Source organism: Rana temporaria, chromosome 1 (genome assembly GCF_905171775.1).
Source record: "Rana temporaria chromosome 1, aRanTem1.1, whole genome shotgun sequence".
NCBI lineage: Eukaryota > Metazoa > Chordata > Amphibia > Anura > Ranidae > Rana > Rana temporaria.
In genome coordinates this window covers 101571449-101597939 of record NC_053489.1, presented here as the reverse complement: position 1 = coordinate 101597939, position 26491 = coordinate 101571449, and the positions used below count along the sequence as shown (strand labels likewise).

The 26491-nt window shown below is 43.9% G+C and overlaps 1 protein-coding gene across 2 annotated transcripts in view; it reads left to right on the top strand.

The window, feature by feature from the left end:
- Positions 1-241: 241 nt before the first annotated feature.
- Positions 242-26491, top strand: part of HEXB (hexosaminidase subunit beta) — a 46611-nt gene continuing 20361 nt past the window's right edge. Inside the window, exons 1-7 of one of the 2 annotated variants that reach the window (XM_040341436.1) lie at positions 242-581; positions 11982-12130; positions 17420-17485; positions 20090-20136; positions 21884-21994; positions 22710-22811; positions 25651-25783. In XM_040341436.1, the coding sequence (XP_040197370.1) occupies positions 310-581; positions 11982-12130; positions 17420-17485; positions 20090-20136; positions 21884-21994; positions 22710-22811; positions 25651-25783 (880 nt within the window). In that variant the 5' untranslated portion in view covers positions 242-309. The remainder of the gene's footprint in view (positions 582-11981; positions 12131-17419; positions 17486-20089; positions 20137-21883; positions 21995-22709; positions 22812-25650; positions 25784-26491) is intronic. The other variant, XM_040341437.1, reaches the window with a different exon arrangement.

The window sequence follows — 26491 nt, the reverse complement described above, 5'->3', positions numbered from 1 at the left end:
TTTAGTAATGATAAGGGGCGTGTCTAGGCGGGACTTACATGCCCATCCAGACTTTTAGTAATGATAAGGGGCGTGTCTGGGCGGGACTTACACGCCCATCCAGACTTTTAGTAATGCTAAGGGACGTGTGTGGGCGGGACTTACACGCCCATCCAGACTTTTAGTAATGATAAGGGGCGTGTGTGGGCGGGACTTACACGCCCATCTCAGACTTTTAGTAATGCTAAGGGGCGTGTCTGGGCGGGAATCACATGACCGCGGCGTCCCATGACCCGGCAGTTGGTGTAGATGTAGTTAGTATAGTAAGTGATGGAAGGGATGTGGATCCTTCCCGTGCTGTGTCTGATACAGACCGCTGGCAGCTATGAGTCCCGGCTCTATCATTCCCCGGAGAAGAGGGAGCATTTGCCGCCGCTCGGTGCTCCGGATCCCTCCCCGTACGGCTCCCTGTGGCCGCTTCCCCAGGAGGTGCAAATCTCCCCCGACTTCATGTTCATCCCCCCGGCTGACTTCTCCATAGTCCACGGAGAGCGATCCACCGCGGGGCCGGAGTGCCTGGTGCTGCAGGATGCCTTCCGGAGGTGAGCTGTGTGATCCGAGGGTGTCCGGTGTACTGTATATAGGAGGTGTCATCACCCCCCCCCCCCCAATATATGTGTGATCATCACCCCCCCCCCCCCCCCAATATATGTGATCGGAGGGTGTCCGGTGTGCTGTATATAGGAGGTGTGATCACCCCCCCCCCCCCCCCCAATATGTGTGATCCGAGGGTGTCCGGTGTGCTGTACATAGGAGGTGTGATCACCCCCCCCCCAATATGTGATCATCACCCCCCCCCCCCAATATGTGTGATCGGAGGGTGTCCGGTGTGCTGTACATAGGTGGTGTCACCCCCCCCCCCCCCCAATATGTGTGATGGGAGGGGTGTACTGTACATAGGAGGTGTCATCACCCCCCCCCCCCCAATATATGTGTGATCGTAGGGTGTCCGGTGTACTGTACATAGGAGGTGTCACCCCCCCCCCCCCATATGTGTGATCGGAGGGTGTCCGGTGTGCTGTACATAGGTGGTGTCACCCCCCCCCCCCCCCCCAATATGTGTGATGGGAGGGGTGTACTGTACATAGGAGGTGTCATCACCCCCCCCCCCCCAATATATGTGTGATCGTAGGGTGTCCGGTGTACTGTACATAGGAGGTGTCACCCCCCCCCCCCAATATGTGTGATCGGAGGGGTGTCCGGTGTACTGTACATAGGAGGTGTCACCCCCCCAATATGTGTGATTGGAGGGTGACCGGTGTACTGTACATAGGAGGTGCCATCACCCCCCCCCCCCAATATGTGTGATCATCACCCCCCCCCCCAATATGTGTGATCGGAGGGTGTCTGGTGTACTGTACATAGGTGTCATCCCCCCCCCCTATGTGTGATCGGAGGGTGTCCGGTGTACTGTACATAGGTGTCACCCCCCCCCCCCCTTCAATAAATGTGTGTGTGATCATCACCCCCCCCTCCCCAATATATATGTGTGATCATCACCCCCCCCTCCCCAATATATATGTGATCATCACCCCCCCCCCCCCCCAATATATATATGTGTGATCATCACCCCCCCCCCCCAATATATATGTGTGATCATCACCCCCCCCCCCAATATATATGTGTGATCATCACCCCCCCCCAATATATATGTGTGATCATCACCCCCCCCCCCCTCCCCAATATATATATGTGTGATCATCACCCCCTCCCTCCTCAATATATATCTGTGTGATCATCACCCCCCCCTCCCCAATATATATATATGTGTGATCATCACCCCCCCCCTCCCCAATATATATATGTGTGATCATCACCCCCCCCTCCCCAATATATATATGTGTGATCATCACCCCCCCTCCCCAATATATATGTGTGTGATCATCACCCCCCCCCCTCCCCAATATATATGTGTGATCATCACCCCCCCCCCTCCCCAATATATATGTGTGATCATCACCCCCCCCCCCCCCCCCAATATATATGTGTGATCATCACCCCCCCTCCCCAATATATATATGTGTGATCATCACCCCCCCTCCCCAATATATATATGTGTGATCATCACCCCCCCTCCCCAATATATATCTGTGTGATCATCACCCCCTCCCTCCCCAATATATATGTGTGATCATCACCACCCCCCCCCCCCAATATATATGTGTGATTACCACCCCCCTCCCCAATATATATGTGTGATCATCACCACACCCCCCCCTCCCCAATATACAGTTGTATTCAAAATTATTCAACCCCCACTGAAATTGATTGTTTTGGCCAGTTTGACATTGATTTTGATCATTCAGTCATCCTGCTTACAATTAAATCAAAGAGGCACGCGTAGGTCAGACAAATATAACATAACATTTATAATGAAATAACCACAAATGTCTTTTCTGTGCTCACATCATTATCAGTTTTATTCAACCCCCAAGTGACATTCAATCTTAGTACTTAGTACAACATCCTTTTACAGTTATAACAGCTTTTAAACGTGAAGCATAGCTTGACACAAGTGTCTTGCAGCGATCTACGGGTATCTTCGCCCATTCGTCATGGGCAAAAGCCTCCAGTTCAGTCACATTCTTAGGCTTGCGCACTGCAACTGCTTTCTTTAAGTCCCACCAGAGGTTCTCAATCGGATTTAAGTCTGGTGACTGCGATGGCCACTCCAAAATGTTCCAGCCTTTAATCTGCAACCATGCTCTAGTGGACTTGGAGGTATGCTTGGGATCATTGTCCTGTTGAAAGGTCCAACGTCTCCAAAGCCTCAGGTTTGTGACGGACTGCATCACATTGTCATCCAATATCTCCTGGTACTGAAGAGAATTCATGGTACCTTGCACACGCTGAAGCTTCCCTGTACCTGCAGAAGCAAAACAGCCCCAAAGCATGATTGACCCCCCGCCATGCTTCACAGTAGGCAAGGTGTTCTTTTCATCATAGGCCTTGTTCTTCCTCCTCCAAACATAGCGTTGATCCATGGGCCCAAACACTTCTAATTTTGTTTCATCAGTCCACAGAACACAATCCCAAAACTTCTGTGGTTTGTCCACATGACTTTTGGCATACTGCAGTCGACTCTTCTTATTCTTTGGAGACAGCAAGGGGGTGCGCCTGGGAGTTCTGGCATGGAGGCCTTCATTACGCAGTGTGCACCGTATTGTCTGAGCAGAAACTTCAGTACCCACATCTGACAAATCTTTTGTCAGTTCCTCAGCAGTCACACGGGGACTTTTCTCCACTCTACGCTTCAGGTAGCGCACAGCAGTCGAAGTCAGCATCTTCTTTCTGCCACGACCAGGTAGCGTTTCAACAGTGCCCTTTGGCTTGAATTTGCGAATGATGCTTCCTATGGTATCTCTTGGTATGTTTAACATCTTTGCAATCTTCTTATAGCCATTGCCCTTCCTGTGAAGAGTAATCACCTCTTCTCTTGTCTTCCCGGACCATTCTCTTGACTTCACCATGTTTGTAACCACACCAGTAAATGTCTAGAAGGAGCTGAGTATCACAGTCATTTTAAAGCTGCCTAATTGGTGCTTATTAGGCTTTATTGCTACTCCCCGACATCCACAGGTGTTTTCAATACCTGATTGAAAACACTTCAATGAACCTCTGTTCTTCAGAGTGGTAGTCTTTAAGGGGTTGAATAATTGTGTAAATGAAGAATTCACAAAATAAACATTTACTACTGTATTACAAAACCAATCGATGTCATTTTAGTTGCATATGGTTCTTTAAGAAGTCCTTGTAGGATTTCATTCTGAATACAATTACAAATGTACACTAAATTCCCTAAAACCCTTTACAGCATTGGGGGGTTGAATAATTTTGAACACAACTGTATATGTGTGATCATCACCCCCCCTCCCCAATATATATGTGTGATCGGATGGATGTCTGGTGTTCTGTACATAGTTGTCATCACCCCCCCAATATGTGATCATTGACCCCCCCCCCCACTATATATATAGTGTGTAGCAGCAGCTAATCAGGAGGGTGTGTCCTCGCTGGGCATGCTGGGAGAGGGTACTTATGGGACAGACGCTATTGAGTCTGGGTCTTCTTCCAGTGTGGCAGCCACCTTCAGGGTGACCACATCACGGTGCCCCAGGGTTATGGCCTACCGGGGCGTGCGTGCCACGCGTTGTTCCTGGTTCTGGGGCCATGTTGGTCCGGAACATTTGAGCAGCGACTGGGTTCCCACTTTTGAGGATCCCAAGTGGTATAGCTGTGCGGTGAGGAGCACCAATGAGAGGCTGGTGATCCAAAAGTGGTCACCCGTATCGACGGAGTCCGCCTGTGTTAATGAGGCCTTAGACAAAAAAGATGCAGAGGAATCTTCCACTGGCAGCTATTGTAACAGGACCTGCAGCTGTCAGAGTACCTGCATCTGATTGGCTGCAGCCACCTTTTCTCTAACTTAAAATTAGGGTTGTACCGATACTAGTATCGGTATCAGGACCGATTCCGAGTATTTGCGGGAGTACTCGTACTCCTGCAAATACCCCCGATACCAAAATAGAATACAAACCCCCCCACCCCCGCCGTTGTCGCCGTTACGCCGCATCCCACGGCCGTTACGCCACATCCCCGCTACCGCCGACTGTGTAATACGCACCGGGAACATTACAGCTTTGAATAGCTGTAATGATTCGCGCCACGCATGGACACTCCCCCTTGCTCGGGTGAACTGTCCAATCCTGAGCGAGGGGGAGTGTCTATGCGCGGCGCCAATCATTACAGCTATTCAAAGCTGTAATGTTCCCGGTGCGTATTACACAGTCGGCGGTAGCGGGGATGCAGGTAAGCGGGACATGGCTACATGGGGGGGAGACATGGCTACATGGGGGGGGGGAGACATGGCTACATGGGGGGGGGGGAAGACATGGCTGGATATGGGGGGGAAGACATGGCTGCATTTGTGGGGGGACATGGCTGCATTTGGGGACACATTTAAAAAAAGTATCGGTATTCGGTATCGGCGAGTACTTGAAAAAAAAGTAACGGTACTCAGTCCTAAAAAAGTGGTATCGGGACAACCCTAATTAAAATATAAGCAGGCATATTGTGCTCCAGTGTGCGTTCTGTTTTTTCTGCTAAGACTATTAAAAAACAATAGATTGTACTGATGATTTGTTCTCTGAAAAACAAGACTTGTAGTTCTCTAACTGCTGCAGGATGACAGTTTGCGTCTCCATCTAACAAGGTGATTGCATGGGACCCGCCCTCCAGTCACACTCAGTACAGCGCAGTGTCCCTTCATGTCACATGACATTTATTATCTCTAGGCCCTCATCTAAGAAACTCAACTTTCCTGTTTTACAGACAGGACAGGCCAGTCAGTAGCAGGAACTGTCATGAAACAATGTGGGACTTTCCATTGGTCTGTGTGATCAGATGACTTTGCTGTTCTGCTGGTCACGGGGGAAGTGTTGGAACCACATCCAGTATGGGCTATGTGTACTGTACATAGGTGTACTGAATAGGGGTGGTGAGAAAAGCGCGCTCTGTTTTCTGTCACTTCTCTTATTGCTTTACAGAATCCAATTAGTTGTAAAATCTCCAGGAAATATGGAAGTAAATTGGATTGCCTAACCTGCCACGGAAGTGACACACCTTGGTCAGGGTACAGAGTACGATACATCAGGTGTGGAAGCAGAACGAAACGAATGCAAGAAATTGTGAGCAGTCTCCTTATAATAGAAGAGACATTCTATGGCGCTATAATGCCGCGTACACACGGTCTTTTTTTGTCTTGTAAAAAAACATCGTTTTTTCTCATGGGGAAAAAAACGACGTTTTTCAAACTTCATTTTAAAAAAACGACGTTGCCTACACACCATCGTTTTTTCAAAATGCTCTAGCAAAGCGCGGTTACGTTCAGCACGTATGACGGCACTCTGTTCCATTCAAGCTCGCGTCATAACTTGCTTCTAAGCATGCGTGGGTTTAAAACGTCGTTTTTACCCACACACTTTTTTTTAAATTACACAAAAAACGACATTTTGAAAAACAACATAAAAAATTGTTCGAATTTTTTTTTTTTGTCTTTTTTTCGGAAGACATAAAACAAAGTTTTCCCCACACACGGTCATTTTAAATTACGTTTTTAAAAATGTTTTTTTTTTTTTATCACAAAAAAGACAGTGTGTACGCGGCATAAGGCCTCGGTCACACTTGCAAATTAGGACCATTCGCGAATACATGCAGGAGAACCAGCAAGCGTTTCCAAAGATTGCAGCATTCCCATTGAAAAGTAATGGAAGGCGGACCACTCCCACAGCTAATCTACGGCCACTCGCATGTAATCACTTGTCGGGTAATTGCATGCGAGTGATCAGCCCAAGACCAGAGTAAATAAACATCAATCATTTTTAAAAAAAAAGTTTCTTTTTTTTTTTTTTTTTTATCAAATTTATTTTAATAAAATGCTTTTGGAGTAAAAATGTATCTAAAGATAGTTGTTTTTTTTTTTTTTTTTTTTTATATTTAACCACTTCCCGCCCGGCCCATTGTCAAATGACCTCTAACGATCCTGGGCCCCCCTCCCGCCGCCATCCGGTGCTTCTCCGGGCTCTCCCGTGCCATCGGGGGCCCGGAGAATGAATCGTCCGGCGCTGGCAGGAAGCATAGAGATGACTGGTGAACAGATGGTCACCAGTCATCTCTATGACCGTCGGAGGACCCCGGCGCGATGTGATGACGTCACGCCCGGGTCCCCGTAAGTAAACAAAGCCGCAATTCTGTCTGCTAAGCAACAGCAAGCATGAGATCGGTGAATTTTTTTTAACCAATTTCATGCTTTCCAGCCTGGAGGAGAGATGTGGGGTCTTATTGACCCCGCATCTCTCCATAAAGAGTACCTGTCACACACATTCCTATTACAAGGGATGTTTACATTCCTTGTAATAGGAATAAAAGTGATAATAAAAAAAATAAAAATAAAAAAAGTGTGTAAAAAAAAAAAAGAAATACATATGTAAAAAAAAAAAAAAAAAAACTTTTTTTTAACGCCCCTGTCCCCAGTAGCTCGCGCGCAGAAGCGAATGCACACGCAAGTCCCGCCGACATATGTAAACGGCGTTTAAACCACATATGTGAGGTATCGCCGCGTGCGTTAGAGTGGCAGCAACAATTCTAGCACTAGACCTCCTCTGTAAATCTAAACTGGTAACCTGTAACAATTTTCAAAGCGTTGCCTATGGAGATTTTTAAGTACCGAAGTTTGGCGCCATTCCATGAGTGTGCGCAATTTCAAAGCGTGGCATGTTGGGTATCTATTTACTCGGTGTAACATCATCTTTCATATTTTACAAAAAAATTGGGCTAACTTTACTGTTTTGTTATTTTTTTAATTCATGAAACAATTTTTTTTCCAAATACCGTGCAATATAAAACGTTTCAATGACCGTCGTTTTATTCCCTAGGGTGTCTGCTAAAAAAACATATATAATGTTTGGGGGTTCTGCTTAATTTTCTAGCAAAAAAATTTGGATTTGTACATGTAGGAGAGAAGTGCCAGAATAGGCCTGGTATGGATGTGTGTATAACAGCCCGGTATGGAAGTGGTTAAGATACGTTGATAATATAGTTTATTCAGCATGAAACGGGGCTTAGTTATGTAGCATGAGGCTGTATATTCTGCAATATTTTAATTTTTGGTAAACTCATTCAATGAATCCAAGCATTCACACAATTTCACAGTAACAACGAGATATAACAAAGTTCAGGAATTCCTTTATTCCGTTGTTTTGCAAATCTATGTGCACTACAAGCTGTATGATTTCACCAGTTCTGATATCGCTGTTTTTTACTAACCTGATAGCTTATTATTCTAAATGGGAAACCTTTTTATTTTTTGTAAATATTAAAGATTCTAACTACCAGCAAGAATAAGTCCTTACTTTTAAAGAGAACCTATCATTTCAGATCCATCATGGCAGTGCCTGTTAGCGGGCATCCACTCACCTGCAGCTGCCACCACATCCCTCACCTTGTTGTGTCATTGCCACATCACCAGCTGTCCCTTTAAAGTGAATGGGACTGTTGGTAAGTCAACAGCGGGTCAGAGGAGGAGCCGCTGTGGGACAGAGATGATGGTTGCTCTTTTAAAAATTATGTTTTAAATCGCGTTTACTTAAATCGAGCCTTTTTACCAGTGATTTAAAGTGGTTGTAATCCCTTTACAACCACTTTATGCTACATGTAAGCCTATAATGAGGCTTGCCTGTAGCTTCCATGGATATCTCCTAAATCTGCAGGGTTTACGCGATATCCCCTTCCCCTCTGCATGTGTCGCTGTCATCGGCACATGCAAACTGAATCAACGGCCGTTACCGGCAGCTCCCATGCATGCGTCAGTGACGTCATCGCGTCTCCGGGCAATCACAGAGCCGGAGCCGCGATACCCGGAAGTAACCCATGGGAGAGATGTCACCGGCCGGAGGGGGTACGAGGACCGCTGCGGGGGCTTCGATTTAAGGTAAGTAATTATGTCTTTGGCTTGCAGAGTTGTTGTTTTTTTTTTTTTAACAAGGGTTTGATGAAACCACTTTAAATCAAATCTACCCTGCTCTAGATGGACAGCTGTCACACCTGCAGTGCCAGGTAGAAGAAAGGGAGGACAGTGAACATCTGATCACTAATCTCCTCTACCTTTTATAAGGTGTATTGTATCACTTTCAGGTTTGACTGTCAAAAAGTCCCCTGATGTCTCATTAAAGAGACCCCTTATGTGATAAAAAAAAAAACACTGAAGTTTGGTGAAAAACAAAAGGGTAAATGAAATGGTTACACCCAAGCCTCAACATATTTTTTTTTTTTTGTCCAAAAAAGCAAGTTTATTGATGGAAAATTTGACACATACAGTCCAAAGTACCACAATCTTATCCAGTATAGCAGACATGGCCATAAACAGAACAGTAGTATACATAAACAAAAATCAACATACTGAAAGGTCATATAAAACGCAACCAACCATCTCACCACCCCCTGTCCCGCTAGCCCAATAGTCTGTCCATGACTAGGTCATTTGGAACCAACCCCCGACGTTCCCAACCACAAGTCCCATAACTTTTCAAATTTTTTGGAGCATCCCCTATGTTGGTATATAACCTTCTCCATCCTCAACGCATTACCAAGTGCAGTGGTCCACTCCCTGACTGTGGGGGGGCACCTCAGATTTCCAATGCTGCATGATCAATTTTCTGGCCATCAAGCCTCCACATATACATACACATATAAATGCAAGCTCTTGCCGGGGTGAGAGAAATAGTTCTAGGCCCATTGTTCATGGCTAACACTAAATTGATGACCTGTTAGAGCTTTTAAAAGCAAAGTTTTTTTTTTTTTTTTTTTTTTTTTTTTTTTTTTTTCTCCTCCAAGAATTATACTTGCCCAGGTGGATGCTGCATCTGTCCCCTGTGGGCTCAAACACTGAGAACCGAGCGATCAAAGATCATTGATTATTCAGAGCTTCATGAGCAGAGAGCTGGTGACTGTCAATCACCGACTCTCTGCTCTGCCCTCCCTGTGCCGACTGGAGCGCTGGATTGAGGAGGGGACGGCTTAGTCAGGCTCTGAGAGGCTGAACCAGGTGGTGGTCCACGGTTGTGGGTGGATCCCGACCATATTGTTGCGATCTTTCCTCAGCCTCTGCAACGTCAATTATTTTTTTATTTTTTAAGTTTGTATTAAGTAGGGTTGTCCCGATACCACTTTTTTAGGACGGAGTACAAGTACCGATACTTTTTTTCAAGTACTCGCCAATACCGAATACCGATACTTTTTTTTAAATGTGTCCCCAAATGCAGCCATGTCCCCCCACATATGCAGCCATGTCCCCCCCCCCATATATGCAGCCATGTCCCCCCCCCCATATATGCAGCCATGTCCCCCCCCCCCCCCATATATGCAGCCATGTCCCCCCCCCCCCATATATGCAGCCATGTCCCCCCCCATATATGCAGCCATGTCCCCCCCCCATATATGCAGCCATGTCCCCCCCCCCCCATATATGCAGCCATGTCCCCCCCCCCCCATATATGCAGCCATGTCCCCCTTACCGTACATGCTGCCGCGCCGTCGTTTGGTTAATACGGGCGGGAACATTACAGCTTTCATTTGAATAGCTGTAGTCTCTGCGTATAGACGCTCCCCCTTGCTCGGGATTGGACAGTTCACCCGAGCAAGGGGGAGTGTCTATATGCGGCGCGCCGGGAAACACTACAGCTATTCAAATGAAAGCTGTAATGTTCCCCGCCCGTATTAACCAAGCGGGGATGTGGCGTAGCGGCGGGGGGGGGGGGTCGGGGGGAGTATTCTATTTCGGTATCGGGGGTATTTGCGGGAGTACGAGTACTCCTGCAAATACTCGGAATCGGTCCCGATACTAGTATCGGTATCGGGACAACCCTAGTATTAAGGTCACGTGACCACAATTCCATGGCAGGCCATTATATTGAGTGGCTGGTGGGTCACTGCTGGAAGTGATGTAGGATCTCCTAGGATAGGGTTCGACGAATTGCGTCTAGAATTGGCGACTTGGGGTGGCACAGATGGGGGTATCCTGCGTCTCCGTGCGCCCCCGCCGCGCGATCGCATTGGGCTGCGGTTTTGCGGCCTTCTGCAGGCCTATGGTTCCTTCTGTGATCCGACAAGACAACCAGCAATGCTAATAGAGCTTCCCCTGTCTGTTTTCACTGTCATCTCCTTCCCTCTAAATGGAACCCCCAAACATTTATAAATATTTTTTATTCTAACACCCTAGAGAATACAATGGCGGTCGTTGCAATACTTTCTGTCACACCGTATTTGCGCAGCGGTCTTACAAGCGCACTTTTTTGGGAAAAAATACTTATTTTTAATTAAAAAAATAAGACGCCAGTAACGTTGGCCCAATTTTTTTTTATATTGTGAAAGATAATGTTACGCCGAGTAAATTGATACCCAACATGTCACGCTTCAAAATTGCGTCCGCTCGTGGAATGCCGACAAACTTTTACCCTTTAAAATCTCCATAAGCGATGTTTAAACAAATTCTACAGGTTGCATGTCTTGAGTTAGAGGAGGTCTAGGGCTAGAATTATTGCTCTCGCTCTACCAATTGTGGCGATACCTCGCGAACACCGCTTTCATTTGCGGGCGCTACTCACGTATGCGTTAGCTTCTGCGCGCTAACTTGGCGGGACGGGGCGCGTTTTCTGGCTCCTAACTTTTTTAGCTGGCTTCTAGATTCCAAGCAAATTTGTCAAGCCCTGTCCTAGGATGTTGGGTTTTCAAAGATTACCAACTTCCCAAAAAAATTGTCACTCATCCTGATAGGAGCTGTTTACACATGCTCTGTCAGAGCTTTATCATTGAGAATTCTTGTTCCAGGCGTACGTGTGTCACCAGGACAGGAAAAGCGATTCAGGGGCCACCAACACTGGCAGGAAGTAACATTTAGCAGCGAGAAGATGGCATTGTCAGCCCGAGAGCAGACCTACATAAGGGCTTTGCAGAATGCCAAGATAATGAGATGGGTTTGAAATATACAGCAATAAATACATGTTACATTGTAACATGCAATCTTTGTATGATTAATTTTAGATTTACCAACATTATTTAAGATGTGGATCTATTTAATCTATCCAGTCAGGTGGGGCCTTGCATTACAGAGCTGTTGGCAGATTTGAGGCTAGGTTCACACATGTCCGGTGCAAATTTTCACAGCGAATTTTATATGCGGTTCCGATGCAAATTTTTGAGCCAACGTCTTTAGCACTAGCTTGTTTAACACTGGTTGTTAAGGAGCCGGCCGCCGCGTCCTTGGCAACGGATCACTCATCAGCTGTTATCTTCATTATAAGCACTGGTACTGGTGCAGATTAAAAAAAGAAAAATCACAAAATGTCAGCTTTATTGCACCTTTTAAACCTTCCAATGTTTTTTTTAAGATACTTCAATTACATATTTGGTTTCCTGCGATTGGAAGATGTACCTGCAGGTAAACCAAGGGCAGGACGATTGGTACAACTTCAGGTCATCATCACCTCAGAGGACAACGAATGTCACAAGTATCCCAATGTCCGTTCAGATGAGTCATGTGAGTATTTAGAACTTTAGTACTAAGCAAACCATGTGACTTGTTTTTATGTTGGTTTTATCTAAACTAAAGCTAAGTATCCACAGCTTGTTTTCTCTTGTTCAGCCTTGGGGTGCTGAGTGGGAGAAACCAATAGAGCCCCCGATCCATGCATGTGGATTGTATTCAACAACCATGTTGCAGAACACAAATGGTGACTGCATCTGATGGCATGCAGTCACCGTTCAGCCAATAATTTACTACCTGGCTAAAGCCGGCCATACGTCGATCACAATTCAGCAGGGACCAGATACATTTTCATCCATGTATGGGCATTGAGGTTGTACAGAAGTCGATCTACTGATTTGACTTCTGCACAACTGCCCTGTAAGATTTTTACCTGCTTGATCGGTGATGTAAGCTATAGCTGGCAATTCTGATCGGCCCCCACGCTAACCGCGGGGAAGTCTCTTTGCTTTCAGAATACAATCCCTCAGCAAGGTGGATTCCCCCCATCAAAATCAAGTGTTGATGGGGGGGGGGGGGGGGAGGGATGTAGTTTCTCCCAATCCCCATCCAATTTACCGTATTTATCGGCCTATTGCGCGCCCCGGCGTATAGCGCGCACCCCCGAACTTGAAAAAAAATTCCTGGGGAAAAAGTACTTAGTTTGGATGCCCCTCGTCGGTGTCTTGCCCGTCGTCCATTGGCGGCCTCGTCCGGTCCGGCATCCTTTCTGCGGCCATCGTGGTGTCCTCCCCGCTCGATCCTTGGCGTATATCGCGCACCCACGATTTTGCTCGGATTTTTCAGGGCAAAAAAGTGCACGGTATACGCCGATAAATACGGTATTTACATTAATATTTGTATATTCATATGCAGTGAAACCTTGGATTGCAAGCATAATTATATGTTCCAGAAACATGCTTGTAATCTAAAGCACTTGTATATGAAAGCAAATTAACTCATTAGAAATAATGGAAGCTTAAATGATTTGTTCCACAACCATTTAGTCATAGATCCTTCAGTTTTATAGTCCATATAAAAATATTCTAGCAATGTGACCAGGTTGTGTAACCATAAAATATCCCTCCACAAATGACAGCCTCCCCAAGGGGATTAGAAGCAAAATCCAGCAGGAGCCACAGAGTATAAAAGAGAAGAGAGGCGCATCTAAGTGTAGCAATAAGTTGCTAAATATTGTACCTTCATTAAATGTAACCATATTGCTACACTTGGAGGCGCTTCTCTTCTCTTTTATACTCAGTTGTGACCGGACGCTACTTGTATATCAAGACATCGCTTGTATATCAAGTCTATATTTAGAAATTTTGCTCGTCTTGCAAAACGCTCTTAAACCAAGGTTTTACTCTACATAGGAAAGTGACCATTTATATTTCAGTGTAAGTTTTGGCATGCAGATGCCTTAACATTTAATGATGATTCAGGCCCCCATTGTATAATGGGTATCCTTATGTGCAGACTGTAAGCCTTGGCCTGATAGGAAAAGTGTTAGGCTAGATCAGCTGTATCGGCTCCAGACAAAATAAATGTTTTTGAAACTGGGCTTTGAGGGTTTTCGTAATTCAACAAAGTACCCCCCTGCCTGGCCTTGTAAAAAAGATGGCGTAGGATTCATGTTTGTAGCTCTGTCCTAGTGTGACAACAATGGTTCCCTCCATAGATACAGTGTAATAAATGTGAGTAGCCACCCTAGAACACTGTATTGCCAGCTGCAAATTAGAAATTGTAGCCACCACATTTCAAGGACTGATAAACCTGACATATATATCATCTTTGTTTTGGGGATTGGATCCAAGACCAATCCTATAAGCCAGCCATGGGGAAAGGTGACACTGGTGTCAGAGGTTTAGTCACATTTGCCTAGGCTTGTGCCACCTTCTTAAAAATCTGTGCATGCCTGTGTGAAGGGCTAGAGCAGGGGTAGGCAACCTCGGCCCTCCAGCTGTGGTGAAATCACAAATTCCATCTCTGCCTCCTAGGAGTCATGCCTGTGATTGTTGGGGTCTTGCAATGTTTAATGGGACTTGTAGTTTCACCTCAGCTGGAGGGCCGAGGTTGCCTACCCCTGGACTTGAGGAATCTCATGGGGGGAGGGGGTACTCTAAATGTGGTCAAGTGTTTTGATGATGGTTCGATGTAGAAAGAATCAGATTTCTCCATAAACGGTATTTAGAGAACTATCCACTTTAATCACATGATGTTGGGTGTGCATTGCTTAAAAGGCTTTTGTTTCAACAAAACCTCAGGCGGCCTTAAAAGAAGTTATTTAACTGTGCTTTACAAAAAAGATAAGCACTAAAATTTATGGCTGCCTGACGTCTTCAAGCTTGTCTGATCAACCAAACTTTGACCAAGGTTCATTTTTTATTTTTTTCTTAAAATTCTACAAATACCCCATGACAACATGAAAAAAGTTTGAAATGTTTGCACAAAAAATTCCATGTACCTTAGTATTCAGCCTTTGCTTAATACTTTGTTGAAGCCCCTTTGGCACCAATTACAACCTCAAGTATTTTTGAGTATGATGCTACAAGCTTGGCACACCTATATTTGGGCAGTTGCTCCCATTCTTCTTTGCAGGACCTCTCAAGCTCTATCAGGTTGGATGGGGAGAGTCGGTGCACAGCCATTTTTAGCTTTCTCCAGATATGTTCAATTGGGTTCAAGTCTGGGCTCTGACTGGGCCACTCAAGGACATTCAAAGAGTTGTCCAGTAGCCACTCCTTTGCTATCTTGGCTGTGTGCTTAGGGCTGTTGTCCTGTTGGAAAATGAACCTTCACCCCAGTCTAAGGTCCAGAGCACTCTGGAGCAGGTTTTCATCAAGGATGTCTCTGTATATTGCTGCATTCATCTTTCCCTCAATCCTGACTAGTCTCCCAGTTCCTGCCGCTGAAAAATATCCCCACAGCATGATGCTGCCACCACCATGTTTCACTGTAGGGATGGTATTGGCCAGGTGATGAGTGGTGCCTGGTTTCCTCCAGAATGTAGAAGTTGAAAGGATGAACAGCCGCACCTCCAAATAACCCTTGGGCTGTCTTTATTTAAAAAATAGGTGGAAAATGCACTACAAATGACAGCAAAGGGTGGAATATAGCCTACGCGTTTTGCACTGCGATCAGTGCGTAGTCATGTCCATGACTAAGCACTGATCACACTGCGAAACGCTTTGGCTGTATTCCACCCTTTGCTGTCATTTGTAGTGCATTTTCCACCTATTTTTTTTAAATAAAGACAACCCACGTTTTTTTTTGGAGGTGCGGCTGTTCATCCTTTCAACTTATACATTTTGCATTGTGCATTGCCGGCACTTCTGGCCTCCTGAGCAGCTACTGATTGTCCAGCAGACCCACCTTGAGCGGTAATTTCTATTTCCCTTGGTTTCCTCCAGACATGATGCCTGCCATTCAGACCAAAGAGTTTAATCTTTTGCTTTATCAGACCAGAGATTTTTTTCTTCTTATCCGAGAATCCTTCAGGTGCCTTTTGGCAAACTCAAGGTGTGCTGTCATGTGCCTTTTACTGAGTGGCTTCTGTCTCCTATACAAGCCTGATTGGTGGAGTGCTGCAGAGATGGTTGTTCTTATGGAAGGTTCTCCTTTCCCCACAGAGAAACGCTGGAGCTCTGTCAGAGTGTCCATCAGGTTCTTGGTCACCTCTCCTGACTAAGGCCCTTCTCCTCCGATCGCTCAGTTTTGCTGGGCGGCCCACTTTAGGAAGAGTACTGTTGGTTCTAACTTCTTCAATTTATAGATGATGGAGGCCACTGTGCTCATTGGGACCTTCAATGCTGCAGAAAGCTTTGTGTACCCTTTCCCAGATATGTGCCTCAATACAATCCTGTCTCGGAGGTCTACAGAAAATTCTTTGGACTTCATGGGCTTGGTTTGTGCTCTGACATGCACTGTTAACTGTGGGACTTTATATAGACAGTTGTGTGCCTTTTTTTCAAATTGTGTCCAATCAACTGAATTTACCACGGGTGGACTCCAATCAAGTTGTAGAAACATCTCAAGGATGATCGGTGGAAAAGGGATGCACCTGAGCTCAATTATGAGTGTCATGGCAAAGGCTGTGAATAATTATTGTGTGTGTGTGTGTGTGTGTGTGTGTGTGTGTGTGTTTTTTCTTTTTTATATATAAACTTGCAAAGATTTCAAACAAACCTTTTTCACGTGGTCATTATGGGGTATTGTTTGTAGAATTTTGAGAAAAATAATGAATTCAAACCATTTTGGAATAAGGCTGTAACAACAAAATGTGGAATAAGTGAAGGGCTGTGAATACTTTCCAGCTGCACTGTACAGTCAGATTAGAAGTGGCTTGAGGAGACATACTCTTTGATTTCCTAAAAAGTGGAAATGTGTAAAAGTTGAATACACCAGCTCATTGAATGACTTTAATTGTAGAGTGGAGGCGGCATGTTTTGTGTCTAGTGCGCTGCATTGATTAGGGCCTCTTATACTCTACAGTGGTGGAAATGTTAAAGCGGAGGTTCACCCTAAAAAACAACTTTCTACCATGCCATCCAGCATACTAGCGTCAGCTACAGTATGCCTTTATTTTTATTTTTTTGCGCTGTACTCAGTTTAATCCATTAGTTTCGTTTCAGACTCCCGCGGGGAAAGGCGTTCCTATGAAGAGATAACATGATTGACGGCCGGCTATGGCACTTCACGCGTTCCGAAAATAGCCGGAGTAGGACTCGGCTCTTCACGGCGCCTGCGCACAGACTAGGAGCTGACTGCGCAGGCGCCGTATAGAGCCGAGTCCTATTTCGGCTATTTTCGGAAAGCGTGACGCGCCATAGCCGGCCGTCAATCGTGTTCCCCTCTTCAGTCTGAAACTAAACGAAAGGATGAAACTCTAAATACAGCGCAAAAAAATAAAATAAAGGCATACTGTAGCTGACGCTAGTATGCTAGATGGCATGGTAGACAAAGAATTTTTTTTTTTTTTTTTTGGGTGAACCCCCGCTTTAAGGCCTAGAAATGCACAAGGTAAGGGGCTGATATGAATGAGCGCAAAACGCCAAGCTTTATATCCCCTCTATCTTTCTTTGCATGCGCACAGTAATTAAGCGGCTATATGTTCTGTCTAAAGTTTGATAGAAAGAGGTTGCTGTCTTATGTGGGCTGGCTGTTCCTAGCAACCCACCAACCCTATCCCCATCCACTCAAAACCTTTGAAATAAGTCCTGTTTTTCATTTATTTGATCATATTTATTATTTTTTTTCCAATTATTATTTCTTCTCCCTTTTTTTTTTTTTTCTCCCCCATTGTAGATAAGCTGTCAGTTAATGAAGATGGAGCTGTTCTTCAAGCAAGTCAAGTCTGGGGTGCTGTGAGGGGTAAGAACTTTTCCATATTCGTTTGGAATCTCCAGTTGAAAAACAAACTACCTGCTAGGCCTGATCCAGGTTACTAAAATCACGGATCCCAGTTTCCTGTATCTCCCAGTGCTGTGACTACAAATTCCTCCTGTATAGTTGGGTATTGCACAGATACAGCAGTGAGTGTTTGAAGGTGAATATTGGGGCTCCACTTGAGGGGTCCTCCACCTGCGTTTGTTTATAAATGGAGCACGGTTTTTGGACACTTCCATGTTAATCCATTTAAAGAAGTCTTGAGCAGATGAGAATCTTTGTTTCAGCTCAAAGTCTTCTTTTAATTAGCTGACAACATAAAACTTGAGTCCACCAATCATTGAGACTTCAGTTATTGATCAATATTAATAAACTGAATTATCCACCCTACGTCTGCTAGGAGAACCAGCAGTGAAATCTGCCCTCTTGACTCTGATCCTTCACCCTAGACTCCTTCACAATCAAAGGTCTAAGGGGCAAAGTCTCTTTCTGCTCTTTTCTCTATAGTATATGGCAAATAAAAAAAATCCAACAGGAATAATGCAAGTCTGTTAGTGTTTGGGGGATTTGAGAGATGGGTTTTTAAAATGCCACCTTGGGAATCCAAATATTTTAAAGTAAAGGTTATTGAATGCCATGCAAAGTTCGAGGACCTTATGTTGGTGGCCAAAGCTTACCTGCCCCTTCCTGTCCCTGCACATTTCTGTTGGCAAGTAAGGCTTTCCGTCATGTTGATGGGCCAGTAGATATGTTTGAGGGAGAGCGTAGAGGTAAGCTCCAGCAACACCAACTTGGGATAAGAATGTCCTAGCATTGGACTGTAACTGTAGCCTCCGAAACCCTGCTATAAGTATGGGGAGTGGAGGTTGAGGGGCAGGCATAGCTGCTCTGTGTGCCTTTTTCTTCTCACAACCCAAAGTATCTGGAGTGTAATTTGGGCAGACAAACGATAAGCTCAGGAGATGCCATGCACCTCCTTGGACTTAAGTTGTGGTGCTGAATTCCAGCTGAAAGCTTTACTGCCTTTTACTGGAGACATCATCTTCTTTTCAGCAAAAAACACTTTAAGGTATGGGGATCATGTGACAGCCCGATGCTTGGCCCAGCACTGTTACATGAGGGCAGGACATAAATTCGTATCCCTGTCTTGAGCTGCTTGGAACTTAGACTTTTTTATTTTATTTTTATTTTTGGCTGCACAAAGCATGGGTTTGGCATGAAGGAAAGGTAAGTATGATGCTGGGGAGGGGTGCATGAAAGTGAACCTGTTTTGCAACAAATATTATTTTTAGTATATTACTCATAGTATTCAAGGTTTTCATCTCTTCATTACAACATGCTCGTATTATTGGGGACATTCATGCTGAACAGTTTTAGCTGTGTTTTTAGGATTGTGCATTAAATAGGTCATGTTGACAAGGGGTTGGTTTCATGTTGAGTACATGCATGCTCAGAAATTAGTTGTAACACATGTACACCAGTATTTCTTTCTGTTTTTTAAATGCTGACCATAATCTGCCTGACTATGCCTTCATTTGTTTTTCCTCCTCAGAATATCAGCACTGTTATGCTCAGGGATCACCCTGACCGTAGTTGGCTTTAGTCTCCTGTATATCCTAGATTACCCCCATCTGTGTATATTGGGGAGCTTTACCTTCACTTCCTGTCTCCTAGCCAAACAGAAAATGAGGGGAAATCCCTGCAAATTGAGGGAATCCCTTGTCACCAGAACTAGTGTCCCTATTGGAACAATTCCCCCTCCTAACTTTTCCAGGGAGAACCCAAAATGTGGGATTTTCTTTTACTTTTACTATCCATAAAGAAAACTAATATAAAGGGTGAATCTTTATAACTCGGCACAAACAGCAAAATAAGCCTAATGGGTCTTCTAGTCCCTCTCCAAAAACAAAATTGCCTTTGGTTATACTTTTATATGGAAGTGCAGGCCCAGTTTTTCCGTAGACTTTGTATTGTCTGCCCTCTGCACATCTTGCTAGATAAGCAGCTGATGGATAACTTATTACTTCATTAACCAGTAACATGCTTAAACATTTTTTTTATTGCTCATCAGTTCCATCAGATGTGACATTTCAGTTTTAGGTGGGTGCCCATAGGTTGAATTTCCTGCCAGCTTCTAACATCTCTGTATATATTTCATGACAAGATTTATTTTTTTGCAGACGTTTCACCTAACCCCTACCAGAAAGACATGAGGGATTTACTCTTACAGAATATTTGTTCTATTCACATTATGAAAGGAGTGAGACAAAATAATTTGGCTTAGACCTTTGCATAGCAGGCTGGTTATCATCAGTGAAGAGGCAGCATGTAGCCGTATTTATTCATGCCTTTCTGTTTTTAATGTGTTTTAAATGTCCAGCATTGACATACAAGGAAACGCACCAGACCTTTGCACTTTTTCTAACTTTCTGAAACAAACAAAAAAATTGATTTTTATATATATATATATATATATATATATATATATATATATATATATATATATATATATATATATATATATATATATATATATATATATAAATATAAATATAAATATAAATATAAATTTTTTTTTTTCTTTTTAAGGTCTTGAGACATTCAGCCAGTTGGTTTATAAAGACAGCACTGGAGCAGTAAGTATTTTATTATGTAAAACTCTTCCCAAACATGTGTGTGTTTCATTTTCTGCGAGTAATACCAAGGCTGCCATTGCTTTTTTTTTTTTTTTTTTTATTATTATATATATAATTTTCCCCTTTTTATGATGGGCAAACTTGAGAATAGGCTATCCCATGACTGATTTCCATGTGGTTCTGTGAGATCACTATTGCCTTGTTGAAAAGCTGATTGTTGCTGCTCTCAGTGCTTTTAGCAGCACATTCTTTGTTTGGGACCCATAACTGTTCAATTGTACTTCATTATGGAGAACTTTTTATTAAAGCAGAACTCCAGTTTTTATAAACTGTCGTAGAGGAGGGCTCCCTCTTTATACTTCCACTTTTGTGTCTGTCCTATAGCACCTCTTCACATAGTGATGAACTCCAATCTCTATTCCCTGAATGGGTTCCTGCACACTGCCGTATGGGTGACAGCCTCTTCCTGTGGAACCTTAATGTGATGCACATGCTTCTCTGTAGTTTTCAGAACTACAGAGGTAAAGTAATGAAGCTACTTGTACAACCAGCATGGAAGTTCAGTACCTGCTGAGATGTGTACTCCCTGATCAGTGTGCACTGGTATCACTTTAGTGAAATGCACACTGTTGAGAGTCTAGATGTCTTGGCAGGCATGAAGTTCCCATGCAGGTTGTGTTGGTAGTGGCACTGGCATCATTATCCACAGCCAAAATGCTGTGAAATATATAGTGAAGATGGTAAAGGGCAAAAAAAAGGAAAAACAGATTGTGTACCTTGAACCGAGGAAGGCAACAGCTCAGACAGATACTACCACTCACCAGTTTGCGCTAGGAACAGTAACAGGTGGTGTAGTGTCAGGAGCATCTAGTGCTCCTGCTCTTAATTCCAGCACCAGGGTTTTGGCTTTGGCATGCTCCCTGTCTTTGTCTACCTGCAAGGTGATTGATGTGGTCAGTCTCTGGGTAGAAACCAAACCTGTTATAAGCCAGCCAAACACTCACTCACATGCTTGTGATAGAGAGTGATACGTGTGCAATTCCTGATAAAGCCCCCTGTCTGTCTGCTCTGCTAGATTGGATTTCCCTGTGTATGACCTTGGACCGGATTTTGAACTATTCCCTGAACTTAGCCTGCCTTTTACCTAGACTGTCCTAGAACCACGCTGTCCGTTTGCCAACCGCAAGTGCCTGTTTGCTTTGCTCAGTTCGTGCCAGCCCTGGCGTGGTGGCCAGGCATTATAGCATTGTGTATAAGACCTAGGGGCAACCGAGTACCGGTAGGCCTGCTTGCCTTATGGGAAAGGGGGCTGCTATAGGTGAAGAACACAGTAGCCAGCTATAGTGTCTGACCACCTGCGTTGGGGTGGACGTGACATGCAGGTCTTCTCTTTACCAGATCAATTGCTCCTGTGGAAAGTGGTCTGCAGATGGTCAGTTGTGGGATCTGTGGGCATTGTTTTATTGCCCTCTTATGTTATGGCTGTGGTGTATATTATATAAGGGTATCTAAAGAAAAGTATGGCTAAAGCATTTTTCTGACCATACTTTTCTTGTTGGTCTAAGAAGTGCACTTACCTTTGATCTCCTGTGACCCAACTGCACATAGATTTTCACTAAAACAGCAATTCAGATATAAAAAGTAATTCTAAAATGTTTCATGTCTTCTTGACATGTATTTTTTTCTTTATTTTTTTCTTTCGTCCTAATACAAATGTGTATAAACCATATTTTTCTTCTTCCTCTAGTTCGTAATAAACAAAACTCAGATTACTGACTTTCCAAGGTTTGCCCACAGAGGAATACTACTGGACACCTCCAGACATTATCTGCCTCTAAAGGTTATCCTAAAAAATTTGGTGAGTGACACTGGAAAATGCTGTTAAAGAAATCCTAGTACAGTCTATATAATGTGGGTTGCCATTGCTGAACTCCTGAAAATGCTGATCCTCTGGCTTCATGACTGACCAAAATGTAGTAGCATTCTCAGCAGAGTTTAGCAATAACAGCCCCTGAATGTATTCTTTAAAGCATGTGAATCAGAATGTTTAGTCCCATAGTGAGCAGTTTAGACTAAAACATCCATGGGGAATAACATTAGTGTTGCTTGTCTAATGGAACATGTTTGCTCCTTGCATTCATAAAGCATAAGAATGTTTCACGTTCACCTTGTTGCCACACTTGGTAACTTTTTTATTTTAATTGGAAATGCATGCGACTGTGTACCTTCTTTTCAGCATTTTAATTTCAGAATTGGCCAAAAAAAAAGAAGCAATCCATTCCCATAATGCAGTAGGAATTTTCCCTGCCCTGCTGTATGCGTCCTGAGGTTTATGATGTATGAGTGAGGACAGACACACACCTCCTGTACTGGGAAGGTAACAGCTGGGATTGATGGTGGGAAACAATTGAGGACATTTTTTATTTTTTTTCCATAACCTTTACTGTCTCAGGCTAGACACTATTTCTTCTCCCCCTGTTTGCAAATTTTGTTTCCAGCATTTTTAAAATATTAGAGTTCAACTTTATTTTATTTATTATTATTCTTTAAAACTAATCTTATTTCTGTTTCAGGAAGCTATGGCATTTAACAAAATGAATGTGTTTCACTGGCATATAGTTGATGATCAGTCGTTCCCTTACCAAAGTGAAGCATTCCCTGAATTGAGTAACAAGGTGAGTGATTTATACTGGATTTCTGATAGAGTAATGCCAATTTTTCCTATTGGTAGTGCTTTTTTTGCCCTTAAATTTTTTATTTTTTTTACTGTGTTGTCATGGATTGTCTGGTATATACATCAAAGGTATCTACAGGTGGTTACAGTGTCTGGAACTGTTCCTGAGCCTTTGAAGCCAGATGAGGCCTAAACAAATCTACATCTTCCTCCCGTGTTGCTTTTCAGACTTGTTTCTCAGCACAGCTGTAGAAAGAGCTTATTTAACCACTTCCCACCTGGTCAATAGCAGATTGACATCCGGGAAGTGGTTCTTTTATCCTTGCTTGACGTCCAGCAGGATAACAGCTGCCGCAGGCCCGTGGTGTGTCAGTCTGACACACCGATACACCGATCTCGGTAAAGAGCCTCAGACAGAGGCTCTTTACCACGTGATCAGCCGTGTCCAATCACGATGTAAACAGGAAGAGCCGTTGATCGGCTATTCCTCACTCGCGTCTGACAGATGCGAGTAGAGGAGAGCCAATCGGCAGCTCTCCTGACGAGGGGGGTATACGCTCATTGTTTATCAGCACAGCCCCCCCCCCAACTGGACCACCTGGGAAGCCGCCAGGACGACCAGGGAAGGGGGCAACCTGTGGATGGCCAGGTATGTACCCCATGGCCATCCACATATATGAAACAATATTCACAATAGATGCAAATCGGTGCCCACGCATGGGCACTGACTGTCAACAATATAAAAAAAGTGGTGCCCATCAGTGCCGCATACCAGCACCGCCTATCAGTGGCCATCAGTGCAGCCATATCAGTGCCCGTAATTGAAGAAGAAAACTTACTTATTTACAAAAAATGTAACAGAAAAAAAATATTTATTTTTTTTCTAAATTTTCTGTTTTTTTTTTTATTTGTTGTGCAAGAAATAAAATCGCAGAGGTGATCAAATACCACCAAAAAAAAAAGCTCTTTTTGTGGAAACAAAATGATAAAAAAAAATGTTTGGGTACAGTGTAGCATGACCGCGCAATTGTCATTCAAATTGCAACAGCGCTGAAAATTGGCTTGGGCATGAAGTTGCGTAAGTGCCTGGTATTGAAGTGGTTAAAAACGAAAACATTTATTAATTTTTTCAATAGTAACAGAAGGGTACAAGAAATTTTTATTTTGACAAAAGCCAAAAAGTGCCAACTTACAATGCATTCAATGGGAAATAATAGAGTAAGGTAAATTTATCCCATAGAGGAATATAACCTGTATTAACATCAAGCCTAGTAATGGCGGCTCAGAGCACCAGTATCCCAGCCTCAGAATTGTGCGCAACCTAATGGGGAAAAGGCACTGGATTAAACACAATAGTAAGCAAAGAAATACAGGAGAGCAGGCAGAAAAAGAAAGTGGATAGGGCAGTAAAGAACATCTACCCCTATCAGGACCCCACCGATGTTGCCATCCCTAATTAAACGTCAGGTTAGAGGAGCTTCTAAGAGAGCCCCCAAGGGGAGCTGCGGTGGCTCAACGCGATTGGCACTGCGCTGACAAGCCACTCACCTCTACAGCTAGAGGTTCGGATCCCGGTCTCAGCTACATGTGAATTGAGTTTGGTGGTCTCAGCCCGGCTCCCGGTGGGTGTGCTATGCGAGGTAAGCTTGCGCGTACGCCTACCCCCCTCCCGCAAAAACCACCACACTTGCACGCACTCGAAATTGGGTTAACATGCACGCACTTTGACCACGCGGTCTCTAAAGAGAGAGGCGAAGGACTAACGGGGCTGGTTGAGCGGGCTAGATCTTCTCACTCCCTTATAGGGAGTCCCTCTGCCTCGTTGGGCTTCAAAGCGGAGCAGGTAGGGCGGGCTGTGTGAGAGGACCTCCTCACACACCCGCCATTGCCACCCGGGGCATGGAGAAAGGTGGCAGATTGCCTCTGGGGGAGGCCTGCCTACTCCTGCAGTCCGGCCTCTCTCTCGGTTACACGCACAAAATACACTTTAAAAAAAAAAATAAGAGAGCCCCCAATTCCCAGACCCCGTTATGAGCAACAAATTATTTAGCGAAGCGGTCAAGTATTCCGTCTGCTTTACACCTCGGATCCTGGAGTGCAAATCAATCTGAGAGGGGCCTTCTGTTTCTTACATTCAAGAACAACCAAGCATCGTGCAGCAGTCAGCATGTGTGCATTGAGGGTTTTTTTTTTTTTTTTTTTTTTTAAGGAAAGGGAGGTGGGAGACCCAGGAGAAAGGGTTTTAGGATTGAAAAGCACCCAGGATCCAAAGTTGGACTGGAGTAAGGAATGAACCATCCGCCAATGGGGGATGATCAGAGGGCAAGACCAGTATAAGGTACTTGTGTCTTAATTTTTCTTCTTCTTTTGTAGTTCTAAAGCTTTTTGTGCTGTAGCTCTCTCCCCCAGACCCCCCCTTTTTTCTTACCTGAGCCTGATCCAATCCAGTGTGTGCACAAGAGCAGTGGCCTCCTCATTGAGCACGCCGACTGCAGCGGAAGCCGTTGTCCCCCGCCGCTGTCAATCAAATGCTAGGGCCGAGTCCCACTTTCTGTGTCAATAATTGCAGCAGTGGGGCTCCGGAGAGAGCATGCACAGGTGCCCCCACCAAAGAGAAGGGGTCTGGATCGTCGGCGGGGGACCCCAGAAGAAGAGGATCGGGGATGCTTTGAGCAAAACTATTGCACAGAGCAGGCAAGTATGACATGTTTGTTTATTTTAATAAAAAAAAAGGCTTTAATGTCACTTTAAGGTAATTTCTTTGCATGCATTACAGAAAGTTGCATTACTTGTGATATGAAGTGGACTGTTTGCAAATAAAAAACATGTTTTGGTTTCAGGGAGCTTATCAGGCATCCACACACATTTATAATTTCATTGACATACGCATAGTGATCGAGTTTGCTAGACTAAGAGGAATTCGGGTTATACCAGAGTTTGATACTCCAGGGCACACTTACTCATGGGGTAAAGGTGAGTATGGTTTGGGCAAACTACAGCGAGCTTCTATATACCATTACTTTATACTTTTAAATATGAATATGTGCATTTTAGATTTATACTTTATTTTCCTGTCTAAATTACTGTGTTTTTTTAAGGAAAAGAGAAATTATATATATATATATATATATATATATATATATATATATATATATATATATATATATATATATATATATATATATATATATATATATATATATATATATATATATATATATATATATATATATATATATATATATATATATATAGTGTCTCTAAATGGAAACACTAACAGCGCTCTGGTAAAAGATTGTAATAAATCTAAAATTACCCCTCTGCTTATGGTGATAAATAATCACCCTTGGTGAGAGCAAGTGTTAATCTGAATCAATCATAAGCCATGAGTGAAAAAGAAGAAAACAAAACCTCACTGCAATGATAATGGTTAAAATTGAAAAAGAATCAATGATGCAAAGTCCATTCACAAAAAAAAAAACTCATTAGCATAAAAAAGTCTCTAAAATCATTGCGATTCCTGTGCGTAGATATTCCTGAAGTGTCCAAACAAAGATCTTCACCTACAGGTCTCCCTTAGGAGTTCTACTCACCAGATGTCTATGGTGTAATCAGCCTTGAGAACTCCTGTAATCCTGCTGGGATCCTTCAAATGGAATGCCTAGGATGTATCCTGGATAA